Source organism: Adiantum capillus-veneris, chromosome 23, assembly GCF_014529385.1.
Source record: "Adiantum capillus-veneris isolate H3 chromosome 23, ASM1452938v2, whole genome shotgun sequence".
Classification (NCBI taxonomy): domain Eukaryota; kingdom Viridiplantae; phylum Streptophyta; class Polypodiopsida; order Polypodiales; family Pteridaceae; genus Adiantum; species Adiantum capillus-veneris.
Window position 1 is genome coordinate 93,523,456 of NC_140953.1, and position 24,243 is coordinate 93,547,698.

Sequence of the window (24,243 nt, forward strand, 5' to 3'; positions counted from 1 at the left end):
GCCTTACATTCACATGGAGCCCTTGAACCCATCTCTGCTAAATTCCATATCTGATCAAAATAAGTTCTGAATCTGTCTTGAAACTATTTGTACACTAGCGAATCTATCTATTCTTGTTGGGTTTTCTACATGGTTGGAGTTTGGATGGATATGACAATATACATGTGGAGATATGAGGTTGTCAGAGTGCAAGCTAAAAGTAGAACCGGTTGCAGTTTGGATGGGTTGAGGCTATCCGAGTGTATATATGTAAACAAAAGTGAGAGTGAAAGAGGTTATAGGTTGAGAGGTTATAGGAGGAAATTTCAAGGCAAAAAGGAGGATGTTTAAAGAGTGGTTCAAAGAGTGAAAGGCACCACATGTATGCATGGAGGTGGAACTCGATCTTGCATGCAGAGTCTGATTGGTTGTAAGTGTATGAGTGATCTCTCGCAGTGGTGTAAATGTTTTATGATTGTTGAGATATTTAGTCTCTATTCGTGTGCACATATGGAGGCAACGTTGGAGAGAGATGGCGCTAGTCTAAAGAGGGACTTCTTGGGAAGAGTGGAAGTATATTTTGTATTTTCAAGCCACGTCTTATAATTGTGTCCCAAAATTGAAACAAGAAGATTTTTTATTAGCACAAAGTTGTCTCAAAGTCTTGGTTCTAAAAAGGGCCCCGACTTTTAATTGGGAACTCTACCCTAGGTCAAATTAGTGAAACAAACGAGAGTGATGTCAAAATCTAAGGTATTTATAATAAAATGTCCAAAATTTGGCATTGAAAATTAAGGTCTGATGACGATATAATTTGACTTTCAACAAGGAAATTTATTCAACAAACTGGCATCTGCAAGCACCGGACCGTATAGGATGTCACAAAGGTACAACATCTAATAAGAGCATTGTCTATCAAATGAGCTCCAAGAAAAATTGTCGAGTTTCACAAATGCTCCATATACATAATAAAATTGGAATTTTCATTTTGAGATAATTGATAAGCATTTAGAGTGGGCACACTTGAAATTCTCCCGACTTTTAGGTCAAAATTTGAAGCTTTTTTTTTTTCTTCGAGGAAAGTATAACTTTAAAAATTACTGAGCAGGAAGGAAAGAATTACATGGGACCACAGGTAAGGGAAGGCTTAAACTTGTGTAAATTTCACTACTTTCTAACACTGGTGGGGTCTAGTGGCGCAGATAATTTTGGGCAGTGTCCTAAACGATCAAGACGACTGAAGAGAGAGAGAGAGAGGGTTGGCTTTTTTTCTTATTAAACGCCAAATTCTAGTTCTATGGAGCAATGAAGGGTACACCGTACTATGGACCTATTCCTTTGCTGTACACGTGCTTCATTTTCAAAGAGAAGTCAAGCTTTATTTTTCAAAGAGAGTTCATCCATTCGTGTCACGATATATAGTATAGATTATAAAAAGAGAATTTATTAAATATTTATTTAAACGCGTATTATTAATTGCACAGTAAATTGAGAGAGAGAGAGAGAGAATATGAGACATTTCTGCACAGTGCACACCCACCTGAAAGGAGACCTGAAACGTGATACACACACACTCCCGTGACTCACTCCCGCCCCCCCGCCCCCCCCCCCTCCTCTCTCTCTCTCTCTCTCTCTCTCTCTCTCTCTCTCTCTCTGTGTGTCTGTGTTAAACTTTTCTCATTCATAAATTAAATAGCCCAACGATATTATCATTGGTTCCCAATATATTGTCAACCAGTTAATCTTGTGCAGACTAGTTCTAAGCCCCCCCCACATACATCAGCTGCTGCCTCCTTCTGAATCCTCCCCCTCCCTCTCTCTCTCTCTCTCTCTCTCTCTCTCTCTCTCTGTGTTGCAGCTATGGAGGTGGCAAAGGCCACAAGGAGGAAGATGACGTGCATCCTCAGCATCGATGGTGGGGGCATCCGTGGGGTTATTCCTGCCACTATCTTGCTCTTCTTTGAGCAGCAGCTCCAGGTATACACACATACATACTCATCACAAGAACGCATGCACGATGTTCAAGCATCTCTCTGTGTGTGTCAGTTCCCTTTTTCACTAGAACGCCTTGAGTTCAAATCCCGTGGGACAGATCTATTGAGATCCTTGGCATTGCCTGTAATTTGAAGGGAGTGAGTGAGGCGTGGTGCCTAGCTAGGCCTATCAATGTTATACACATTTTTAAGATCTTGCGTTTCAGCGTTCCTAATTTCATGTAATAAAAAAATAGCGTTGGCATAAATGAAGCTTCCTGATAGCAGCGCCGCAAGGAGAGTCCTCTCTCTCTCTCTCTCTCTCTCTCTCTCTCTCTCTGCACTGGAAGGTAAAGCTCGAGGCTCAGTCTGCTCTTTCCCGTGTAAAGCAATCTATAAGGGGTATGAGCCTCTCGAAAACGGCCACGAGAGGGGACCCCCCACCTAGACACGCTAGCCTCACTCCACGCACTCGTGCACCGTGGGGACTCCACGCAAGGTTCCCCAGGGCACGCTATGACCCTCCGTGAGTGCGGCGGAGCCTGAGGCTACGTGGGGCTAGGGACCCGGAACGCAAGACCCGCGAAACGCAACACGACCGTCGACCCATGGAACGCAACCACGCCCGAGCCGGTCCTGTCCGAGCCGGGCCCCCTTGAAGGCAACTCGACCCGAGCCGGTCCCGTCCGAGCCGGGCCCTCCTGAGCCGGTCCCGTCCGAGCCAGGCCCCTTGAAGACAAGCACCTCGACCCGAGCCGGTCCCGTCCGAGCCGAGCCCTCCCTGAGCCGGTCCCGTCCGAGCCAAGCCCCTTGAAGACAAAAGCACCTTGCCCCGAGCCGGTCCCGTCCGAGCCGGGCCCTTGTTCTCCGCAAGCTTCCACAAACTCGCCCACCATGCTTCTCCGCATTGACGGCCCAACTCCCGGGTCGTCACACTTGGTATCAAAGCTCCAGGAAGAGAGCTCCAGTCCCCGTCCCCGTGACGCGTCCAAACCCCGGGCCGTCACCCGTGACCCGAGCCGGTCCCGATCCGAGCCGGGCACCTCGCCCGTGACGCGCCCAACCCGCGGGCCGTCACACCCTCCAAACAAAAAGAAAAGATGCGAGCCAGACAGGGCTCTTTATATCAAAAACAAAAAGAGAAAACGCGACGGACCAAGTCAACTGCGTTCGTCGCGCCCGGCCACTTTTGTGGCCCATGCTGAGCTGAAGACCCACTCAAGTCTACAAGAGACCACAGGGCACCGAGCTAGCCCTCCAAATGACGTCCATACAGGAACAAACAGGGATCAGTTTGACGATTGAAGAATCAGCCGAAGCCTTCATGGTGTCATGACGACCAAAGCTACTTCGACTTAAAGACTGCATCTAACCAAGAAACCTTGCCCGATTCAAGATTCGGCGATTGGAAACCAAAGCTGGTGTCAGCCTAAGTCTACAACGCATGTCTAAATGACGGTAAGTTTCCTTGCAAACTTCGCAAGGGCTGCATTGCGACGGACTCTACCTCCAATTCGACTTTCAAGAAGTCTCCGCGCGGGCCAACGCAGCAGGTGGCTCCGCGCACTCCAGTTTACCTTTTTGGGGAATGCTCAAGTATGGGGAATTCTACTTGGGTATTCAAAGCATCTCTTTTCAGCCTTCTGCCAAAAACCACAAAAATATACACACACCTCATTTCAAAAAGTACAAAAACAAAGCATGCTATCTACTTTCATTTCGGGTACAGTTTTCACGCACCTTGCACTTATATGCCCCCCTTAGTCCCTTGGCCTCATGCATAGCCAAGCACTCTTTTCCCTTCGTTCGACGAGGACGTCGAACTCTCTTCAACTGAGAGTGTATATAAGGGGTATGAGCCTCCCGAAAACGGCCACGAGAGGGGACCCCCCACTTAGCACGCTAGCCTCACTCCACGCACTCGTGCACCGTGGGGACTCCACGCAAGGTTCCCCAAGGCACGCTATGACCCTTCGTGAGTGCGGCGGAGCCTGAGGCTACGTGGGGCTATGGACCCGGAACGCAAGACCCGCGAAACGCAACACGGCCGTCGACCCATGGAACGCAACCACACCCGAGCCGGTCCCGTCCGAGCCGGGCCCTCCTGAGTCGGTCCCGTCCGAGCCAGGCCCCTTGAAGACAACACCTTGACCCGAGCCGGTCTCGTCCGAGCCGGGCCCTCCTGAGTCGGTCCCGTCCGAGCCAGGCCCCTTGAAGACAAGCACCTCGACCCGAGCCGGTCCCGTCCGAGCCAGGCCCTCCTTGAGCCGGTCCCGTCCGAGCCAGGCCCCTTGAAGACAAAAGCACCTTGCCCCGAGCCGGTCCCGTCTGAGCCGGGCCCTTGTTCTCCGCAAGCTTCCACAAACTCGCCCACCACGCTTCTCCGCATTGACGGCCCAACTCCCGGGTCGTCACACAATCAAGGGACTCTCTCTCTCTCTCTCTCTCTCTCTCTCTCACACACACACACACACACACACACACACACTCACACACACACACACACAGCAGACTGCTGCTGTGTGTGCGGTAGTGACGGCCCTTGTTCCTACCACGTTAAAATCTTCTCATCTTCCCTCTCTCCTCTCTCGCTCTAAAAATCTCACACACACGCGCGTGCACACACACACACAGATTGCTCGATCTTGTCCACAGGTTGATGCAACACTTTGCTTATGGGTACGAGTGGTTGGATATGGGTGTTGATTGGTTTTAATGTCGTAAGAACAATTCCAAGATATTTCAAGCGATGATAAATTTCTAGCACTGTATTGATGTGGCAACAGTGATAGTCATTAAATAGTTCGAAGTGTTTGAAATCAATGACACTCGAAGCCTTTGAAGCGCTCGAAATTTATGGAGAGGTAGATATGTCCCCATATGTGTACTATCCCCAAGCTCTATCTCCTACAAGTTAGCCTCAACTATATCTCACAGGACCATGGAGATGGGATCAAAGCCTCTCATCAATCCATGCCCCAACTTTAATCATACGTCGTTGCAATACAGTTGCACATCAAAACCAGAGGAAGACATCTACATTCCACAAATGGCGTGCATATGCGGTGTGGTAATTAGGACACATGCCTCTCATCCATCTAAGATGCGAATTCAATCTTCGGAGGTGGGGAAGGGCAAGGAGAGTGAAGTAAACTCGAGTACTCGAGCGAGTTTACTTTTTCGAAGATCTACGATGCTCAACCATACCACAGTAGATCCCATCCCCTCTCATGCCCGTTTGAGATATACATGAGGACAAGTTACCCCTAAAATAACACCCATGGGTTCTTCAATGAAGCCTCTCTGGTGCGATCATGGAGAATCGTGGCTCGAGTGATCAATCAGATGGGGTGGACTCAAGCTAGTCCAAGCTCACTTCTTATGATTGAGTTTACTTTTTGCCAACACTACTTTGACATACATGATTATGTTTACTCTATGGGTCAAGGAAGTACACATTGTTGTGTGGTTAGAAGGCACATGGTGGTTAATGAAGTTTGGATGGTGAGATCTACGACAACGAAGTGAGGGCACAAGATACGAAACGAACTCGACCATCCTATTGTAAAGAGGTATGTCCGAGTTTACTTTTTTTGTCCTGATTTCCTCCTGCCTGCAGAGGTTTAATTTATAGGTCTATGTTTAGGCATTGCTGACACCAAAAGGTACGCATTGGACTGCCATAGTGCATGTTTCGAGTTTGAATTTGAATCATATGAATATTTTGTTTGATGTCCAATCTCCTCTTGATTTGAACACTTAGTTTTCCATTGTCGATCCCATCTTGCGAGGTTTGTTTAACACCTAGTGTCCCATAGTGTTGACTTTAGGCTACCAACAAAGGGGTGGAGAGCTTCGTTTACAAGTGACACAGGGTGTCACTCGAGGGATTTACGGTGGAGGTTTATTTTTGGCAAGGCGGGCGTTTTAGACCATCGGATCAACGCAGCAGGGGGGACTAGAGTTATATAGCGTCTAGCACGCATTATGTTCAATGAAACGCGTTAGGCGAGCTGGATTGGGGGCACGAGTGTGTAGGGGCAACTCGTGGGTTCAAGGTTGGACGGGAGCCTCCTTTTTTTATCCACCATCAACGATGGATGAAACCGTGACCGTAAATCCCTCGAGTTGGAGCGTGTCACTTATAAACAAGGGGTGGAGAGGTTAATTCGGGCGGCGGGATGAAAACGTAGAAGTTTGAACTTTTGCACCATTCTCCATTCTTGACATTCGTATATCAGCTTGAGGCTACATATCCCATGCCTCCAGGTCATTGAAGACAGCATGCCCTTTATTGTCCATTGTCTATGATGTTAAGTATGGAGCCTGATTTACCCTTGTAATTTTCTGTGGTAAAAGCGCACATTTGTAAGGCCCCCGTTATGAGGAGAAGCCATCATGCGTGAAGGAAAATCACTCACCGGAAACCAAAATTTTCACGGACAAGAATCAGGGGCAACTTTAGAGGCCTCGGGGGCGGAGGGCCCCGAGACTTTTTTTTCGCCGGAATATTATGGTCGGACGGCGGCCGGAAAGTGGTCGGAAAACAACCGGTCGGTTGGCCGGTGGTCGGTAGTCAATGGCCGATGGCCGGTGGTCGGAAGTCAATGGCTGGTGGCCGAATTCAAAAGCGGACTTGTCTTCTCAAGGGCGGCCACACATGGGCAGATTGGAGGGTCCGATTTGGACTTATTCGCACAAGAGCGGCTACACATGGCTGTCTCTCATAAGAGAGGAAAGCCCTTTTGGCCTATAAAAGGAGGCCATTTCTACAAACATTTCATAGTGTCAAGTTGATGCAACAAGGTGAGTGTGAGGTGGTGAGAGTGAAGCAAGGCGGGAGCTCCATTAAGGGTATAATTCCTTTGTAAACTACTTTTTGTTTTGAAGTACTAAAGCCATTGAGTGGCTGCTTTCCCGTGGACGTAGCCCACATTGGGTGAACCACGTATATCGTGTGTACTCTCTCTCTCTCTCTCTCTACTCTATAATCTCGTGTATGTAAATCTGTCTCTCTCCATTAAGTAATCTACTCAATTATCTATTTAGCTACGTCTTATTTCCTAACATATGACACTCAATCTTAAGGGCATTATCATTAGTGCACGTGAAGTGTTGTAAGCATAGGCAATTTCCTTGCGAAATAATGGATCTTTCAAATATTTCTGGCACCTACTGGGTCGTTTGCATGTTCATTAATTAATTACCGCAAAAGATTCCTTCGTAAACAATTCCAAAAGCAAAGTTTGCACCCTTGCTCGCGTTCCCACCCAAGGTCTGCACCCTTGCTCGCCCAGTCCCTGCAGATACCCGCTCCTCCATACATTCTCGCTTCCATATGTGGCGTCATCATGCACTGCGGAGTCACACAATAGCCCGAGCAACTCCTGCTCTTGAGAATCTCGAAGCCTACCCTGCTATAGCAAAGAGCGAGAGAGAGGGGATATATGCCTCATTATCTGTTGAATAGCCTTACTGTGATCCTCACCTGTATGGGTTCACCATTGGAGTCCTGTGGAACCCCTCTCCCCGTCTCTTTGGGCTCGCCCTCAAAGCCGCCATCAGTCTCCCAAAGCACCTACCATCACTAATGACGGCCACTCCTGTATAAAACCACGCAACAACAAGTCACACCCACCGACGGAGGCAAAGGGCGCCACCGTGGCCTGCTCTGCACCGCCCTGGGACACCGGTCCTCTACCTCCCAATGCTAATGTGCTTTCTCAGCATCTTCTTGCTGCTGTCTATTTCCCCCAGCTCGCAGTCTCGGAGCAAACAAATGAGAAACTCTGTCTCCTGCGCTCCTGCTCCTGCGACATACCTCTCTCTCTCAGCACGTGTTTTGGCCCAGGACATACCTCGCTACTCACCCCTTCCTGCCTGGCTTCGTACTTGCTCGGTCTTACTTGCTCGTTGCATGCAGACAGGTCCCGTGCGAAGAAGAACAATTGATAGACGCGTCTCTCTCTCTCTCTCTCTCTCTCTCTCTCTCTCTCTCTCTCTCTCTCTCCAACACGTGTCATTTGCAGGCATTTTCTCCTCAAAGCATTGGCAGGATCTTGCTAGATTCTCGCTAATTTGACCTACTTACAAAATTGAGGCAACATACTGGATCTTTCAAAATATTTGGAATGCATTCGTTGTGGTCTTGGGCATGTGTGCAAATTTGTCGCACCCAATGACTAGCTTTTGCAACCGATGTTTGTTGCATGCTTGTAAGTTGTAAGCAGTGCTCGAAAAAAACTTTTTTCCAAAACCTTGGCAAACCTACATATGTGAAACCACAGAGGTAAATCGACAAAATTTGAAGGTTTTTACACCAAATTACATTATTTTTTTCAAAATTTTGTAGGTTTTCTCACCTTCAAAAATAAAATTTAGAGGTAAATTTCAAAATTTGTAGGTGGGATTACACTAAATCTAGGTTTTTTTCGAGCACTGGTTGTAAGCATGGAAGCTTGTTTCAGACTTCCCATTGTCACAAAGCTCATTCATTATATTACTCTCTCATAGATCTTTTTGCAACACTATGAAATTCTTCTCTTCTTAGTTGTGGGTTCTGATAATTCGTGAAGATCCAAGGAAGCTCGTACACCTTGATGGTGGGCCTCATCAAAGGTGTTGGAAAGCATTGTATGTGTGATACAATGTTCTAGAAAAACCATTTTCCCAAACATGCAAAATTTCCTTTCTTGAATTTGCGAAGAGAAAATTTTAGAAAATTAAGTTATTTTTTCAAAATTTTACACTATTTTTCTCTTTTTTGGGGTGGAATTTCTCCTTTTTACTTTGCCTTCAATAGGCATTTTTGAAATTGAAAACGGCACAATATCAAGCTGAGACACATTTTTTTCGAACACTGGTGTGATATGCTCTCAAAGGTCTTCTTTACTAATCCAAGGATCCAAAAACATACAATAAGATTTATTTCAAGTCACTCTTATATACTTTTCTTAATGGCTCCAAAAAGAATAAAGTCACTATTTAATGGATATACAAAGTGCATGGTGCAAAGAACTTAAAGAGAAGAAAACGCCACAGCCAAGGAAAACAACAAGAAGAGTACAAATATATGAATGCACGTTTGAATCACCTCTTTATATGAATATGAAATCTCTTTTTTTACCTTTCAATGTCATGGGGCTTTTCATTTTCTCACTCTTCAATTATTATGAATGAACTAGTCCGGCCAACGGCCTTCGGCGGTCTTTCTCTCTCCCCCTCTCTCGCTCTTTATCACGTGCAAATGGACTTGTTGGTTTTCTAAAAGAAACCCTTAGTGTTGCGTTGGGTTAAGGAGACTCCTTTCATTTCACATCCTGTCATGATGGAGACTTATCTGTCATGATGGAGACTTATCTTTCATTGGCTTTCTAAAAGAAACCCTTAGTGTTGCGTTGGGTTAAGGAGACTCCTTTCATTTCACATCCTGTCATGATGGAGACTTACCTTTCATTTCTCAGCTTAACATGTCTTTACTTTTGTTGAATTCTATTGTTTTAGAATGCTAAAGTGAAGCTTCACCTTGCATAAATTTTAGTGAATTTTATACACACACATGTTTTTTTTTGCATTCTATTGTTTTAGAATGCTAAAGCTTTACTTTGCGTAATTCTAATAAATTCTATACACACACATATATATTAATTAGTTCTTTTTGTTTCACCTTTCATTTGACAATTTCACATGGCTTTACATTTTTTGCATTTTATAGCTTGATTCTAATCAATGTTAACGTTCGAGAAAGTCTCTTTTATTAAGCGGCTGCTGATTAAGTTTCTTCCTCACAAAGAAGAAAATCAAAACTACTAGCAAAAATTTTGAGATTTGTAAAATTTATGGACGATTTTCTCATATATTTCATCAATTTTTCTTCCATTTACCATGGTTTGCAGTTAGCTAGTCTCGATTTTCAATCGGCTCAAGATTAAGCTAAGGCAATCCTTTCCCAAATACTAATACCGGTTTAATTTAACCTAACAATTTTATCACTTTCTTATTATTTTTGAAAGCCGTCGTGACCCTTTCACTTGTTTTTGTTTTGGACTTTAGCTTTCAAGTCGCAGATTGCGACACGTGTAAAGGGCTCCCCCTTTCGCCATATTATGTTAGTAGATCGTGTGCAAAGGGACTTGTTTTTGTTTTGGACTTTAGCTTTCAAGTCGCAGATTGTGACACGTGTAAAGGGCTCCCCCTTCCGCCATATTATGTTAGTAGATGCACCTTGGAATCACCTCTTTATACGAATATAAAAAGTCTTAATCACCTCTCTTTATATGTATATGAAAAATCTTTTCACTTTTCCATGTTATATTGGGGCTTTTCATTTCCTAAACCCAATCTTCAAATATTCATTTGAAATGTTTTCAAAAGATTTTTAGTTTTATAAAACTGGGGACCCTATTTGGTTCTCTCGATATTATATTCACTAGTAAAACGACGCCGTCTTCGGTGGCGGCATAGCCCCTCTCATCCTCCAGTCCTTTGCTCTTGAAAAATTTCGTAAAAGGAGATCAAGAAAAGTTAGCTCTCTCTCTCTCTCTCTCTCTCTCTCTCTCTCTCACACACACACACACACACACACACACACATACGCACACACACACACACACAGAGGCCAATGGAATCTCTCTTTGTCTCACCTAGATTTTGAAGGAAATAGTGTTTTAAATTGGTTAGAATTTGCTTTAATTTTCACAATTTTCTTTTGAAAAATCAATAAAAAGAAAATGATTGCCAAAATAATTTTTCTTGAACATTGTAGCTCTCTCTCTCTCTCTCTCTCTCTCTATATATATATATATATATATATATATATGTATATATATATTATTTTTTTAAAATTTGCTGACAAACAGATTAGAGGTAGACTCCAACGAGCAGCTGACAAACAGGCACCACGCAAGAGAGGCTTAGATTTGGATTGTAGTGTAGAAGGGGGCCGAGAGGGACCTCTCCATTGCTTAGTGGATCAAGTAGCTCCTCAAAATGATGATCGTCAAGAGGCAGCTATAGGAGGGCCCTGTATTCTGTGTATCCAAACTCTTGGGCGGACATCTTTAGCAACTGCACCGACAAAGGATATGCTAGTAGGGTGTCCGAATGATGTAGCAGGTGCTACTTCTATTGCTCCTACTCGCTCCTCATATTCATATTGGAAAGACATAAAAGAAAATGTAATACATGGGAATATTCCATGTTCCCATTTCGTCAACCTGCCTATGTTTCCCTCCTCTGAAACCCCCCCCCCCCCCCCCCCCCCTTGCTCCTTCCTTGCGTAGATGGCGACAAAGGTGTGATCATCTCCCCTCCTTTCTCTGCACCCCTTCTCGTCCCCCTCCCCTACCTTGAGTAGATATCCACAAAGGCGCCCTACAGGGCTACAACCCCTACCTTCTATCGTTCTGCCCCTACCTTGCACACATCTAGACAAAGAGGGGGCCTTGCCTTGTGCGCGGAGAGAGAGAGAGAGAGAGAGAGAGAGAGAGAGAGAGAGAGAGAGAGAGAGAGAGAGAGAGAGAGCAAACTATGTGCAATCTCTACAAAAACAGAAAGCTAACCCCCCCTCAAGCATTGCCTCAGGTGCTTGGTCTATCAAAGATAGCAATGGCGACAGGCGCGTGAGCACGAGAGAGAGAGAGAGAGAGAGAGAGAGAGAGAGAGAGAGAGAGAGAGAGAGAGAGAGAGAGAGAGAGAGAGAGAGAGAATATAAGGCATGGCCTCCACCTGACAACTAATCTCACTCCGCCTTCCACTAACGCTCTTTCCTTTTCCTTGTAAAAGTAATGTGCCTATTTTTTGATTTAAAAGGATTGGGTACCCCCTACTCGCTCCACTTTTTAAAAAATGTATCACTTGGAATATTCTTCCCCCATCTCAGCCTGCCTCCGCTCTTCTCCCCCACTTTTCCTTGCTTCCGTTCCCTGCCTCCCACGCTCCTATTTTGCATTTCCTTACCCACTTCTCTTGGCCTAGCTTATGCAAGGCTCTGGACAGAACAGCTTCTTGCCTACTTCCCTGCGGTTCTACAAACCTGCTCTTGTTGCTACTGCAATTCTGCTAAAAATGGCTCACGTGCGGGAGGAGAGAGAGAGAGAGAGAGAGAGAGAGAGAGAGAGAGAGAGAGAGAGAGGCGCAGGCTACACACTTGTCGCCTTTTGCATGCGCATGCGCCATTCCCACCGAACTCAAGTTCCAAAGGCTTTTACGCAGACTGCATATGAGGAGAATGGTAGATTCTTCTCTTCCTTTTATTTTTTAATGGTGTATCACCTACTCGGGCCCTAGCAGCAACGGCATGATCCCTTTCGGGATGTTCATGCACTCTTCACCTTCATGACTTGTGACCTCAGCCTCTTCTTCTAAGGTGTAGTGGTTGATGCTAGAGAGAGAACGATGCCCAGCTTGTAGATGCTCATCATGCTTTATGTAATTATGGAGGTTGAGACACTCATAAAGGAGGTGGGTGTTTGGAGAGCTGCTCACTGCAAGACTTAGCACGGACTGATTCCTGGGCCTCATGCCCGATAAGCCCAAGGACCAACACCAACGGTAATTTATGGCGCTCGAGTTCGACACCTCAGAACCTGCAAGAAAAAATTCTCGACCCGAGCACTAGCCACATTGCGATCGACATCTCTAGCCTTGCATATGTGAAGCCCATCCTCGACACGGTCGATCCGCGCATCCACTCTACCTATATCAAAATCATACCATCAGTGCCGCCTGACTGGAGTACAACGCGTCTACCCACCTCATTGAGTGTAGGCAACCAACAATAGCAGCCAATAATTAGTGCGTCCAATTTTGAGCATTGTTCAAAACCTTTAACATGCAGGTATCTGAGCGTCACACAAACATCTTTGTTGGAATCACAGCAGCATCTGGTAATAACTCTCAATCTACTATCCGAGTTTCACCATAGTGGAATCGTAGGAGATGTCAGATTCATCTCCACGCTACCTTTGCCAAGGCTCCGCCACCGTACAACACTCATGCCTGTCAACTGAGCAGCTCGGCTATAGAGGGAGGGATCGGGGGCTGCATTATAAGCCATTGTACGAAGTACAGGGCGTCTTTGGGAGCATGGTCATTGGCCGCCGATGCACAGGGGTAGTCCTGGGTATGGCCCTTTGTTGCCCTTGCTTGCAAAGTCGTTCATTTCGCCCCCTCAGATTTGGCTTCTTTTTTGTTATGAGGGCTTGGCAGAGGCCCTCCTCCTTCCATGAACAAATCTATTTGTCTACAAGGGGTGGAATGGTGGAGGCTTGGCTTCATTGGTCACCGTTATTCATTGTCGATGGCGGATGCGGTCCATGGCAGCCTTCGACACTCCTGCCATGCCTCTCAAAAGTGCATGGCTCGCCTTAATAGATTGGCTTCCAAGATTCAAAATCTTTGGTTGGTTTATAGAACTGCCTGCTCTCAATTGATGTCGGTTTTCGCATATCTTGTCTTTTGTTGGATCTGGTTTTTTTATGGTGGTCTGGTGGTAGTTTGACAATCCTGCCTCGCTTCTCGGAGGTGCATGGCTCACTTTAATAGCTTGGATTTTGGGACTCAACTTCTTTGGCTGGTTTATGGAGGTGCATGCTCTCAATTGATGTCAGTTTGAACTGTTTTGCTCTCTTGGGTCATATGCATCTGAGGGTGGGGTGACAGACCTCCTGAGGAAGTGGCTCACATGGCTTGTTTTCTGTTGAATTTGGTTTTTTATGGTTGGGCTCCATTGCCACTAGAAAACCCCCACAGTCCAGACAGTGCTGAGAATCACCAATCATAAGGAAACACCGTGCTGGGATGAATATCACCCTCTGCTTCTCCATGGAGACGAGGGGAGGGTGATCTCAATAGGTTCGACGAGAGTGAGGGGAGGCAACAGGTCACCTAGCCGCCCCCATAGCTATGTCTTCTCGTCTGCTGTCGTCCGTCGCCCTGCGGAATGGGATGTCTCCCACCTCATGAAACATGAGCAGGCGTGCTCAACCTTGACATGGAGGCTCCTGTAACCAATCTTTGTGAGTCTTTAGGCCAAGGGGAATGGTAGTTTTTTATGTGGTTCCGAAAATGAGTCAAAAAGTTTTTTTCCGAATGAAATTTCACCATGCACTGTGCAGGCCTCACGTCGCCGCCTCGTGCCTTACACAAGAAAGCTGTTTCTTGAGTCTTACAGCTAAACAGTGCCCGAAAAAAACTTTTTGGCAAACCTACATATGTGAAACAGCAGAGGTAAATTGACAAAATTTGAAGCTTACACCAAATTACACTAATTCTTTCAATTTTTGTAGGTTTTCTCACCTTCAAATTTAGGTTTTCTCTTACTAGCATGGACCTTAATCCTAGTAGGTATAGCTCTCCAAGCACCTTCCAAATAAAGAACTTCGTGTAATTAAGCCATTTGATCTCCCAGATGGTACTAACACTCTTTAGCCAACGCTCCTTCGACCAATTTTTCTTCCATATTTATGAGGGGGGAAAACCACTTCGCTTTGTATACTAGTTCACTATAGATATCTTGTGTCTTGGGGAGCAAGAACACTATCTTTTGGCCAATGCCAAGCCTTCCAGTCTATCTCTAACCTGGAGGCGGGTGAAGGAGATGATGAAATCACTTCTAGCATAGGTTTTTGTTATCAGAAAGATGGGATAGTTTGGAGATCCCTTTGTTGCGTACCTGGCGAGCAACTTCCCTCCAAAATGGGTTTAAGGAACCCCTTCCGAGTTTAGAGAGCCATAGAGACCAATGGAGAGAGGAGCCCTTGAAGTACCTCCCCCCATTTCAAAGTTGAAGCTGCTTTGTTACACTTTTCGTGCAAGTTTCCGTTGTGCTGCTACTAAGCTTAATGAATGTTCAAAGTGGCACCAGAATCTTATTGTGCATCGTGGCCTCCTTTCACATGCCTCCTTTAGAGGCAATCTATGCTTTGTTTATCATATCCCAAGCCATTCTTGCTTTTTCTCCGTTAGCGAGATAACTAATTTGGCACAAAAAGCTTCTCCAGGCTGAAGGTTATGTGGCTTGTCTTAATCATGATGTTGAAATAGATAGTAGATTGGCACAGGCTTGTCATATAACTCAAATTGAAAATTGAGCCTCTTTTGGTATATCTTAATTTGGAGGTATTTGTATCTTCAAACCAATTCATAGCTTGAACTTGTACTGGTATTTGCTAAAATGTATAGAAATTGGCAACAAGAAAAATAAATTTGATAAGTTTCGAGGTACGTGGAGAGGTTTTGATACTTGGAACTTTTATTAGGAAAACTTATCAAATACCCTTGTAATTTGTGGATATTTCCAAAATACCCCTCAAATTTCAAAAAATCCCATTGTACCCCTTATATTTGGCCAAAATTTCCAAAATTCCCTTCAATTTTACCAAATTTTCCAAAATATCCCTAATTAATTTTGTAAACATCTCTAAAAACATTCTTTTTTGCAACTCTTTATAGGAAGATTGGTTCTCTTCAATAGAAGATGTTAGAACTAGGAGTTTAGATGCTATTGAGGGCTCCTTAGATAAAATCATTCTTCATTTTTGAACACAGAGGCCTCTATTCATGAGCTCATTGGTGACTAAGACGCTAAAAGATAGATCTCCATTGTCATAAACATTTGACCATGCAAAAATTGGGGCAAATCCATCCCAAAATGATGCAAGGGTATATTGGGAATTTTTGAAATTTGAGGGGTATATTGGAAATTTTCCCTTTCTATTATCATCTTCAACACTAATTGTGGTTTTTTTTGCGAAATACTGGAAACTAGAATAGATTGAAGGTTATTAATCAACATGTCATCATTGCTATGCATGTTGTGTCTTACTTTTTGCTTATTAGCAAGTTTTTCTTCCAATTTTGTATATCGTAATAGCATCTTAATAACTATCAATGCAAGCAACAATCATATACTAAATATTCGATTGTTTTGTTTATCAAGATTCTTGATGGACCAGATGTAAGGATAGCAGATTATTTTGATGTGATAGCTGGAACAAGCACAGGAGGAATAATTGGAGGAATCCTTTCAGCTCCAAATGAAAAAGGCCGTCCTCTCTTCAAAGCAGAGGATATCATGAAGTTTTACACAGAAGAAGGTCCTAAGATCTTTGCAAGGAGGTTAGTATTTTTCCATTACACTAATGATCAAACTTTGCATGAAGTATGTTTTTACTCTACCAATATAGTTGCCATTACGAATATAGTTGCAACAACTCTCAATATCAAAGCTTTATTTGAAATTCTATTCAAATCATGATGCTGTTTTTTGTTACATAAACTTGAAATTTACACATTTTTTATATAGTCAACAAGCAAAACAAAAATATATACATCTTTTTTTTTGGGGGCAAAGCTCACAGTATGTGAGTGTAATGTATTAGCTCGAAAAAATTACAGACATACCTCAAGCTCGGGTCGAGCCTTGAGGAACATACCTTCCAAATCTCGAAGGAGGCAACAAGCATCAAGATCTTAATTGCTTTAATGAATTGAAGTACATACCTTCCAAATCTCGAAGAAGGCAACAAGTATAAATAAATGCAAAGGCATGAGATTAGAAATACTATATAGTAAATGCTAAGTGGTTAGATACATTAATGGTGGTATATGCCCACTTTTTCAAAACATCTTTTAGGCATGCTAAAACATGCCTTAGAGAACAAGTAAGACCAGTGTTCGGGAAAAATTGTTTTTCCAAACATACAAAATTCCCTTCCTTGAATTTGCCAAGAGGAAATTTTAGAAAATTAGCTTAGTTTTTCAGGTTTTTACACTATTTTTCTCTATTTTGGGGTGGAATTTTCTCCTTTTCCCCTTGCCCTCAACCGGCATTTTGGAAATTGAAACCGGCGCGATATTAAGCTGAGACACATTTTTCCCAAACACTGAGTAAGACAGAACGGCATACAAGTTTTTGAATGCCAATTTTTCATATCCTAAATGGGTCCATTGAAGAACCTCGTGACTCCTTTTTCAACTTTTTGGTTTTCCAAAATGTTGTAGTAAGCTTCAAAAAACGATTCATTGCTATTTTCTAGAAAACTAACAGATTTTTACACAATCCTATGATATTCGAAAAAGTTCATTACATAATTATTTTTCCATTAAGTTTGATGGCATATTCAACAATATAGCTACTGCTAACACCCCAGAACATACTTTTCGAAAAAGAATTATGTATAGTAATTGTTTATCTTGGAAATTAAGGTCCACTGATGTCCCGTTAGTTGCAATACTTACCATATCAACAGTAGCAAAGCGGGAACCACAAACACAAATATGCCAATCCATGGAGCGTTGCTGACTTGGGTAGTGCATGGACGCTACAAGAGGTGGCGATCCTTTCCAAAAATCCGGTTCTACTTTGTTTATTTGAAGTGCAAATTTGAAGTGTTCACCAAACACAAAAGACTCTTTTGCCTTTCTAAAGATTGTAGTGATGATTTGAGATAGCTACAATTCTCCAAATGCATTCAAACTTACCACACAAATAGACCATGCCATATTAAATGTCTCTTTGCTTTTAAAATTCTAGTAACCTATTTTTAACAAGTCGGTGCGGATACCCAAAGCACTTTAGTACCTTCCTCTAAGCATGATCTACCTAGTTGTAGCCTCTGAAATTGATTTGGGCCTGTATCTCCTGCAATATAAGCAAAAATAGATTGTAGATAGACATACTTAAAATCACAAACTATAGCAAGAAACTTACATAAAACAAAAGAGCTTTTATCAATTAACATGTAGCTGTGCTTGGAATGGAAATGCCACACCGTACAAGGGAGATGTTGGATTTGAAGCCCTTGTTGACGTGGTCTAGCACGTGTGAAAATCTATGTCACAAACTAATGAAGACCGCTCTTTAAGCTTGGAGATTTTTGCATGGTAATGGGGTGGATATCCTACTTGTATATCCTACTTGCATGGAGTCCCAACAAGTGGTATTAGAGCTAGGTGTTGGCTGTAGATGGTGGTGGATGTGGGGCATATCAAAACACTCCTTGGCAAGCAGTTTTGTGGTGTATTGGAATACTGTTTCAAGACCATGGTTGTAGGCATTGGTAGTTCAACAAAGCCATTTCTACATATGTTCATTGACTTGGTCTTTCTACAAATGCCCAATATGAGCTATAGAGAAGAAATTAAATTTTATGGATCTCAAGTGAATGCCTAATGTAATCCTAGTTATCATTTTGTCTTTTAGGTAATCATTTTAATTATTTAACATGATTTTAAGTAGGGCATTTCCTAAGGGTCGGTATATATGTGCACCCAAGCCAAGTTGGACATCTTATTCAATTCCAAGTTGGTTGAATCTCTCTCTCTCTCTCTCTCTCTCTCTCTCTCTCTGTGTGTGTGTGTGTGTGTGTGTGTGTGTGTGTGTGTGTGTGAGAGAGAGAGAGAGAGAGAGAGAGAGAGAGAGAGAGAGAGAGAGAGAGACATATATATATATATATTGTGTGTGTGTGTGTCTATATATGTGTGTGTGTATATATATATATATATATATGTATGTGTGTGTGTGTGTATATACACACACTCACACACACACACATATATACACACACACACATATCTACTAACATAATATGGCGGAAGGGGGAGCCCTTTACACGCGTCGCAATCTGTGACCTAAGGCTAAAACCCAAAACTAAAACAAGCCCACTTGCATGCGATAAAGAGAGAGAGAGAGGGGGAGAGAGAGAGGTCACCGAAGGCGGCTGGCCATACTAGTATATATATATATATATATATATATATATATATATATATATATATATATATATATATATATATACACACACACACACACACACACACACACACATAGCATTGTTGAGTATGACATAAATTAGAGCAAATGTTTCTTATTAATTACGTAGAAGTATTTTTTTGTGAACGTTCTTTCCGTCACAAAAGTATTCGCTCTCTTTCTCTTTGTTATTACATCATTTTATTCCAATTTCAAAAAATGTAGTGATGGTTAGCTTTTCTAACATATTCAATTCTCACAATTTCCTCACATATTTCAATTCTATCAATTCAAAGATATGTGGATTTTTTTTTTCCGTAATGAGAAATCTTTAGATCATATTGAAAAAACCAAAAAGATAGAACGGATGCTAGCTCAGTTGGTAGAGTCATAGCCTATGTGCGTAAGGTCTTGGGTTCAATAACCCCCTTGGCAACCTGAAGACAATTTCTAGGCATTGTTCCCATATGCGGGTGTGTGTGATGTGATGCCTCTCTCCCTACCTGTGAGGCCGTTGTACATAAGGGTGTGTGTGTGTGTTTCAAAGTTCTTGTACTCTCTTTTATTTAAATTAAAAAAAAAAAGTTAGAAGTGGTTCACACAAATCACACATATGCATGGCTTGAGATTGTAATTAATCTATGTACTTTGCATACTTTAGGGGTGTTCCTCTTATTACACAACTTGTCGGACCAAAGCATGATGGTGATGTTCTCGAGAATATTTTGGACAAAAACCTTAAGGACTTAAAGATGAAGGATACTCTTTCGGACCTTCTTATCCCTACATTTGACATAAAGCTTATGCAACCTGCATATTTCTCGACCTCTGAGGTAATCTCAAAATTCTGGTACCCAATCGTACCTAGCTAGGTATGCGGTGCCTCTCGAGCAAAAGCTCATGATGTTATGCATTGTATGAAAAACACTGAGAAAGACTCTGTTTTCCTACATGAGAAAATTTCTAAATCTTCTTGTGAAAGGGAGAGAAGAAACTTGGCTTTTGTTGTGGTAGTTTTTTTTTTTTTGGAGGGGACCCGCGGGGGGGGGGGGGGGGGGCTTAAACACCGTAAGTGTACCACGTCAATTAAGGGTATATAATTTGGGGGAAAAAAGAAAAAAATTAACAAAATTACATTAGAGAAATGGAAAAAAACCCCTTTTTTCGAAGAAAGAGGGCATTTTAATTACCTCACACCATGCACGTACATATAGGGAACCTTATTACTACCCTTTGAATGCACGTGATATACATGATTTCATATAAGTGAACCCTCCAAGGAATTTGGCTAGAGCACTTGCTAGCTCGGTCCTACCTATAGGATCGAGCTAGCCCTACACAATCAATTTAGGCAATGAAGTCTTTTTGGATAATCTTAGCTAAATTTCAGCAGAATGTGAAATCAAAATTTAGGTAGGGCAGTTGTGTCATCCAAAAACTTGTATGCTCACTAACTTGTAGATGTCAACCATTGATTGGTTGAAATGGCATAGTTTTTGGCAGTTGATGCTATTTGTGCATTCTCTATTCTACCTAGCCGATAGTTTTGGACTTTCAATTCATTTTCTTGAATAGATTGTGTTGTGTGTGGATCAAAAAAACTATACCAAAAAATAAATAAATCAAAAGCACTAATTTGGCATGCAAGACCATGTGCAGGCTCAACATGATGAATCAAAGAATGCTTATGTGCGTGATGTTTTAAGAGGAACTTCCGCAGCTCCGACATACTTTGCCCCACACATCTTCAACACAACCACTTCTAGTGGACAGACTAGAGCTTTCAATTTGGTGGATGGAGGAGTTGGAATTAACAATCCGGTAATTTATTGTTATTGTTTGGAAGATTCGAATATGTTTTGTATAGTTCTCTTCCTATTTTTTTATTGGTTTTCTAATTAGAGATCCCTCTAAATGGCCTTACTCACCAGCTATATAATAGAGAGACTCTCCAAAACAGAGCCAGATAGGGGACAAAGCCCCAAGGAATATAGTGATCTCCTTATTTCTAGGCCTCTGGTTTTCATTCACCATGATGCCCTTGCAAATAGATGACATGGTGGAATGGATTATTAAGCTTGCCCCCACTAGCACAGGGTGCAACCTGACCCTAGGTACATGGAATACATAAAGGAGTTAATAGTACAAGTAGGTTGCATCAAGAAAAAGTGGGGGGGGGAGTGGGAGGAGGAGGTAGTATTCTATTTTTGGAAGAGTGAGAATCAAGACCCAAAAATTGAATGCAGAAGCTACTTTGCTAGCACCAGGAAAAATGGCGATGCTAGGCTTCATTTTAGCAAGTCCTCTCCCATTTTGTAGCATAAGTCCTTCCAATCAAAAGATTTTACATCATCTCCTCATATTTTTTTTCCTAAAATGTGAAGTAGAGATGTGATATGATGTATTTTCTTCCCCCCACTACCCCTATCCATACTAGAGCTTAGTCGCAACCATGGACAGTGGGGGGGATAAAACATGAGGTTATTATATTGTTCTTAAACAAGTAGTATGAAGCATGCAGGCTTTCTTCAAGGCAAACTCTGAATCTAGCAGAAATTTTGCAGTTTGAGGTGGTTACAATACACGAAAGACTAGTTTTCTGCAAACAATGCTTTAGTTCTTGGAAGTGTAAGATAGTACAAAGTTTTTCTTTCTTATTTTTGGCCTTGTTTAGCTCACTCTTAATGCGATCCGCGAGCTGCTACATATGGTATTAGCTCATCTGCACATTCCAATTAGAATAACAAATAAAGCTACATTAGTCGGGCTTTAAGATTTAATCTGCATTTGTTCTCTTCCAAGTATTTTTTTTAAAAATAATTAAGAAAAACTACTCAATGAAGTATTATGTTAATCTAAGATCTTAGTAGTTTAATTTTTAATCTTAATATGGTGATGAAGTTTATTTTCTGAAGTGCTAATGACTATAATTGACCTTGTCTTAAGGTAGTAATTTGAGTGAAATCATGTTTCAGGCTCATTTATCAATTGCACATACTCTCTACAATCGTGTAAAAGGGGAAGGTGGTGAGGTATCAACTGCCATAGATATTGAGGTGAAAGTCTACATTCATCAAGAATATAGTCCTTAAGTCTAATCCATTTGACTTACATATATAATCATGTGGTAACAATCCAATGGCTCTCTACCACAGGGCTACAGGAATCTTTTGGTTTTATCTCTTGGAACCGGAAAGGTTGTAAAGTCTTATAATGCGTCAGATGCAGCAAATTGGGGCATCCTATCATGGGTTTTGAAAGATGGGCAAGTTCCTGTTATGGATATTGTGAGTGAATGCAGTGCAGATGTAGTGGACTACAATCTTTCTGTGCTATTTTCCATACTTCAACGTCCGGAAAACTACCTTCGCATACAGGTACATCTATCTCTACAAAATGTATTAGCTAAATAATATTCCTCCTCTATTATCCTCAACTTTTTTTTTGGCTTTTTAAAAATATTATTTAAAATGTGTTAGCTAAATACTCTGGCTTTTAAAAAAATATTATTTTCAACTTTTTTTTTTGGCCTCTTTTAACCTACATTATCATGAAGATTTGATCATTTTTCATACTTATGGACCTACCTTTGCATATGAGAAGCCTTGGAGTCTTCTCTCTTTCTTAGTTTTTACATGGCTCCCTTCATTTCATAGCCTTACATGACTTTTTTTTTTTACTTTTTTTTTTAATGTTTTCCAATGCCAAACCTTGGCCTTCACCTTGTTTTTCTTTTATTTCTAGGCATTTGGTATCTCTAAAGAGGTGCAAACTCTTGACAATGTTGCAAGTGATAACATTCAAAAGCTCAGGGACATTGGTGAGAAGTTGTTGGACATGCCTGTCACAAATGTTAACGTAGAAAGCGGAGATACATTCGTAGAGCGAGGTCTCGGAACAAACAAAGAAGCTCTCATAAGGTCATTCTCTATTTTCTATATAAGCTTAAATTAGGATGTGTGTGTGTGTGTGTTGATTAGACAAACCTCAACGAATTTAAAAAATCTAGTTTTGCCAAAAAAAATATCAAAAATCACAATTGTGAGTGGAGATGATATATTAATTTAGCAAAGAATGCACAATGAAGTGCAACCGATTTTCTATTTAGGGACTTTTAACAATGAAGCCGACTTTTAACAATGGGCATCCCTGTTTCACTCTGATAGTGGAATGAACTATGTCAGATATCCCCTCTGGTGTGCGTACATGACCCATCACTAAACTGTACAACACCATAATCCTGCATATCAGTTCTATGGGTATCCCCAATTCCATAAGTCAGTTCTATCCATGGTGAATTATCGTCAATGTGCTTCTTACTCTAAACTAAACTATAGCTTCCTAAAAAAGGCTAGCTCTATGGGTTAATTAAAAACGTAAATTGGTGCAAAAAGTTCTTACTTATGTGATGTGATCATTTTTGTAGGTTTGCAAAAGAGCTATCAAAGGAATACAGAGCAAGGCTGTCTATACAATGAGGATCCATAATTTTGAGAAGGATCGTGTGTAAAAACATTTGTGAATAAAAGATGTAAAATTAATTGATTGAGGATATAGGAACTCCATATTTGTCAAATTAAATAAATAAAATTTTTTTCTTGACATCTTTATCTTTATGGTGTAAAAGGTGTCCGTGGTCCTTGTGAAAAACAAAAAGTGCATATCACCTCCTTATGGTTGATAGCCCCCTCCCTTATTTCTCATCCCTTTGGCCCCCCTTTCATTCTCTCTCAACGGCTTGCACTTTATGCACTACACCACACACACTACATTGTCCCCTCTCACAAAGTTCTTCGTTTAGAAGAAACATGTAATGATGGGGATTGGCTACAATGTTGGTGACCACTCGTCTGATAGAGTTTTTTCTATGCCTTACCTTTATGTGTGTGTGTGTGTGTGTGTGTGTGTGTGTGTGTGTGTGTGTGTGAGAGAGAGAGAGAGAGAGAGAGAGAGAGAGAGAGAGAGAAGAAGAAGAAGAGAGTTTTAACGTCATAGGAAACTATCCCAAGAGACCTTAGAGAGAGAGAGAGAGAGAGAGAGAGAGAGAGAGAGAGAGAGAGAGAGAGAAGAAGAAGAAGAAGAAGAGAGTTTTTACATAATAGGAAACTATCCCAAGAGACCTTAGAGAGAGAGAGAGAGAGAGAAAGAGAGAGAGAGAGAGAGAGAGAAGAAGAAGAAGAAGAAGAGAATTTAACATTGTAGGAAACTATTCCTAGAGACCTTAAAGATCTATCCGTCAAGGAGAGTTGAACTCAAGACTTGTTATTCAAGAGGAAAATGGCATAACCAATTTACCACGAGAGAGAGAGAGAGTATGTAATCTTAACCACATAAATTTTAGCCTACAAGATTTAGAACTCCTCAATAAGTGGTGCCAGATCCACATCCATGCTCCTTGTCTTGTATTTCCTATTCACAATCAATGAAGAATAGCAAATAGACCTTCTTAATGGCCAACCATGAAAAAAGATTATAGCTCACCGAGCAAGAAGGGCATAGGAAGGATACACTTTGAGTACTAGCCAAACCAGTTTCAAG

General features: G+C 42.0%; 1 protein-coding gene across 1 annotated transcript; it reads left to right on the forward strand.

Annotated features, from left to right (window-relative positions):
• Nucleotides 1-1,627: 1,627 nt before the first annotated feature.
• LOC147428184 (patatin-like protein 2) lies at nucleotides 1,628-23,307 on the forward strand. Its single transcript, XM_086496311.1, has 8 exons — nucleotides 1,628-1,956; nucleotides 15,892-16,070; nucleotides 19,367-19,538; nucleotides 20,365-20,526; nucleotides 21,681-21,761; nucleotides 21,861-22,082; nucleotides 22,450-22,625; nucleotides 23,132-23,307. Exons 1-8 carry the CDS (start codon nucleotides 1,840-1,842, stop codon nucleotides 23,181-23,183), a joined length of 1,161 nt encoding a protein of 386 aa, XP_086352437.1. The 5' UTR covers nucleotides 1,628-1,839; the 3' UTR covers nucleotides 23,184-23,307.
• Nucleotides 23,308-24,243: the final 936 nt, after the last annotated feature.

Excerpts from the sequence above, each read along its gene's own strand:
- LOC147428184 (XM_086496311.1), top strand. The coding sequence starts at position 1,840 with ATGGAGGTGGCAAAGGCCACAAGGAGGAAGATGACGTGCATCCTCAGC. Across the intron at positions 16,071-19,366 it reads CCTAAGATCTTTGCAAGGAG|GGGTGTTCCTCTTATTACAC; the intron begins GTTAGTATTTTT and ends TGCATACTTTAG. Across the intron at positions 21,762-21,860 it reads CAACTGCCATAGATATTGAG|GGCTACAGGAATCTTTTGGT; the intron begins GTGAAAGTCTAC and ends TCTCTACCACAG.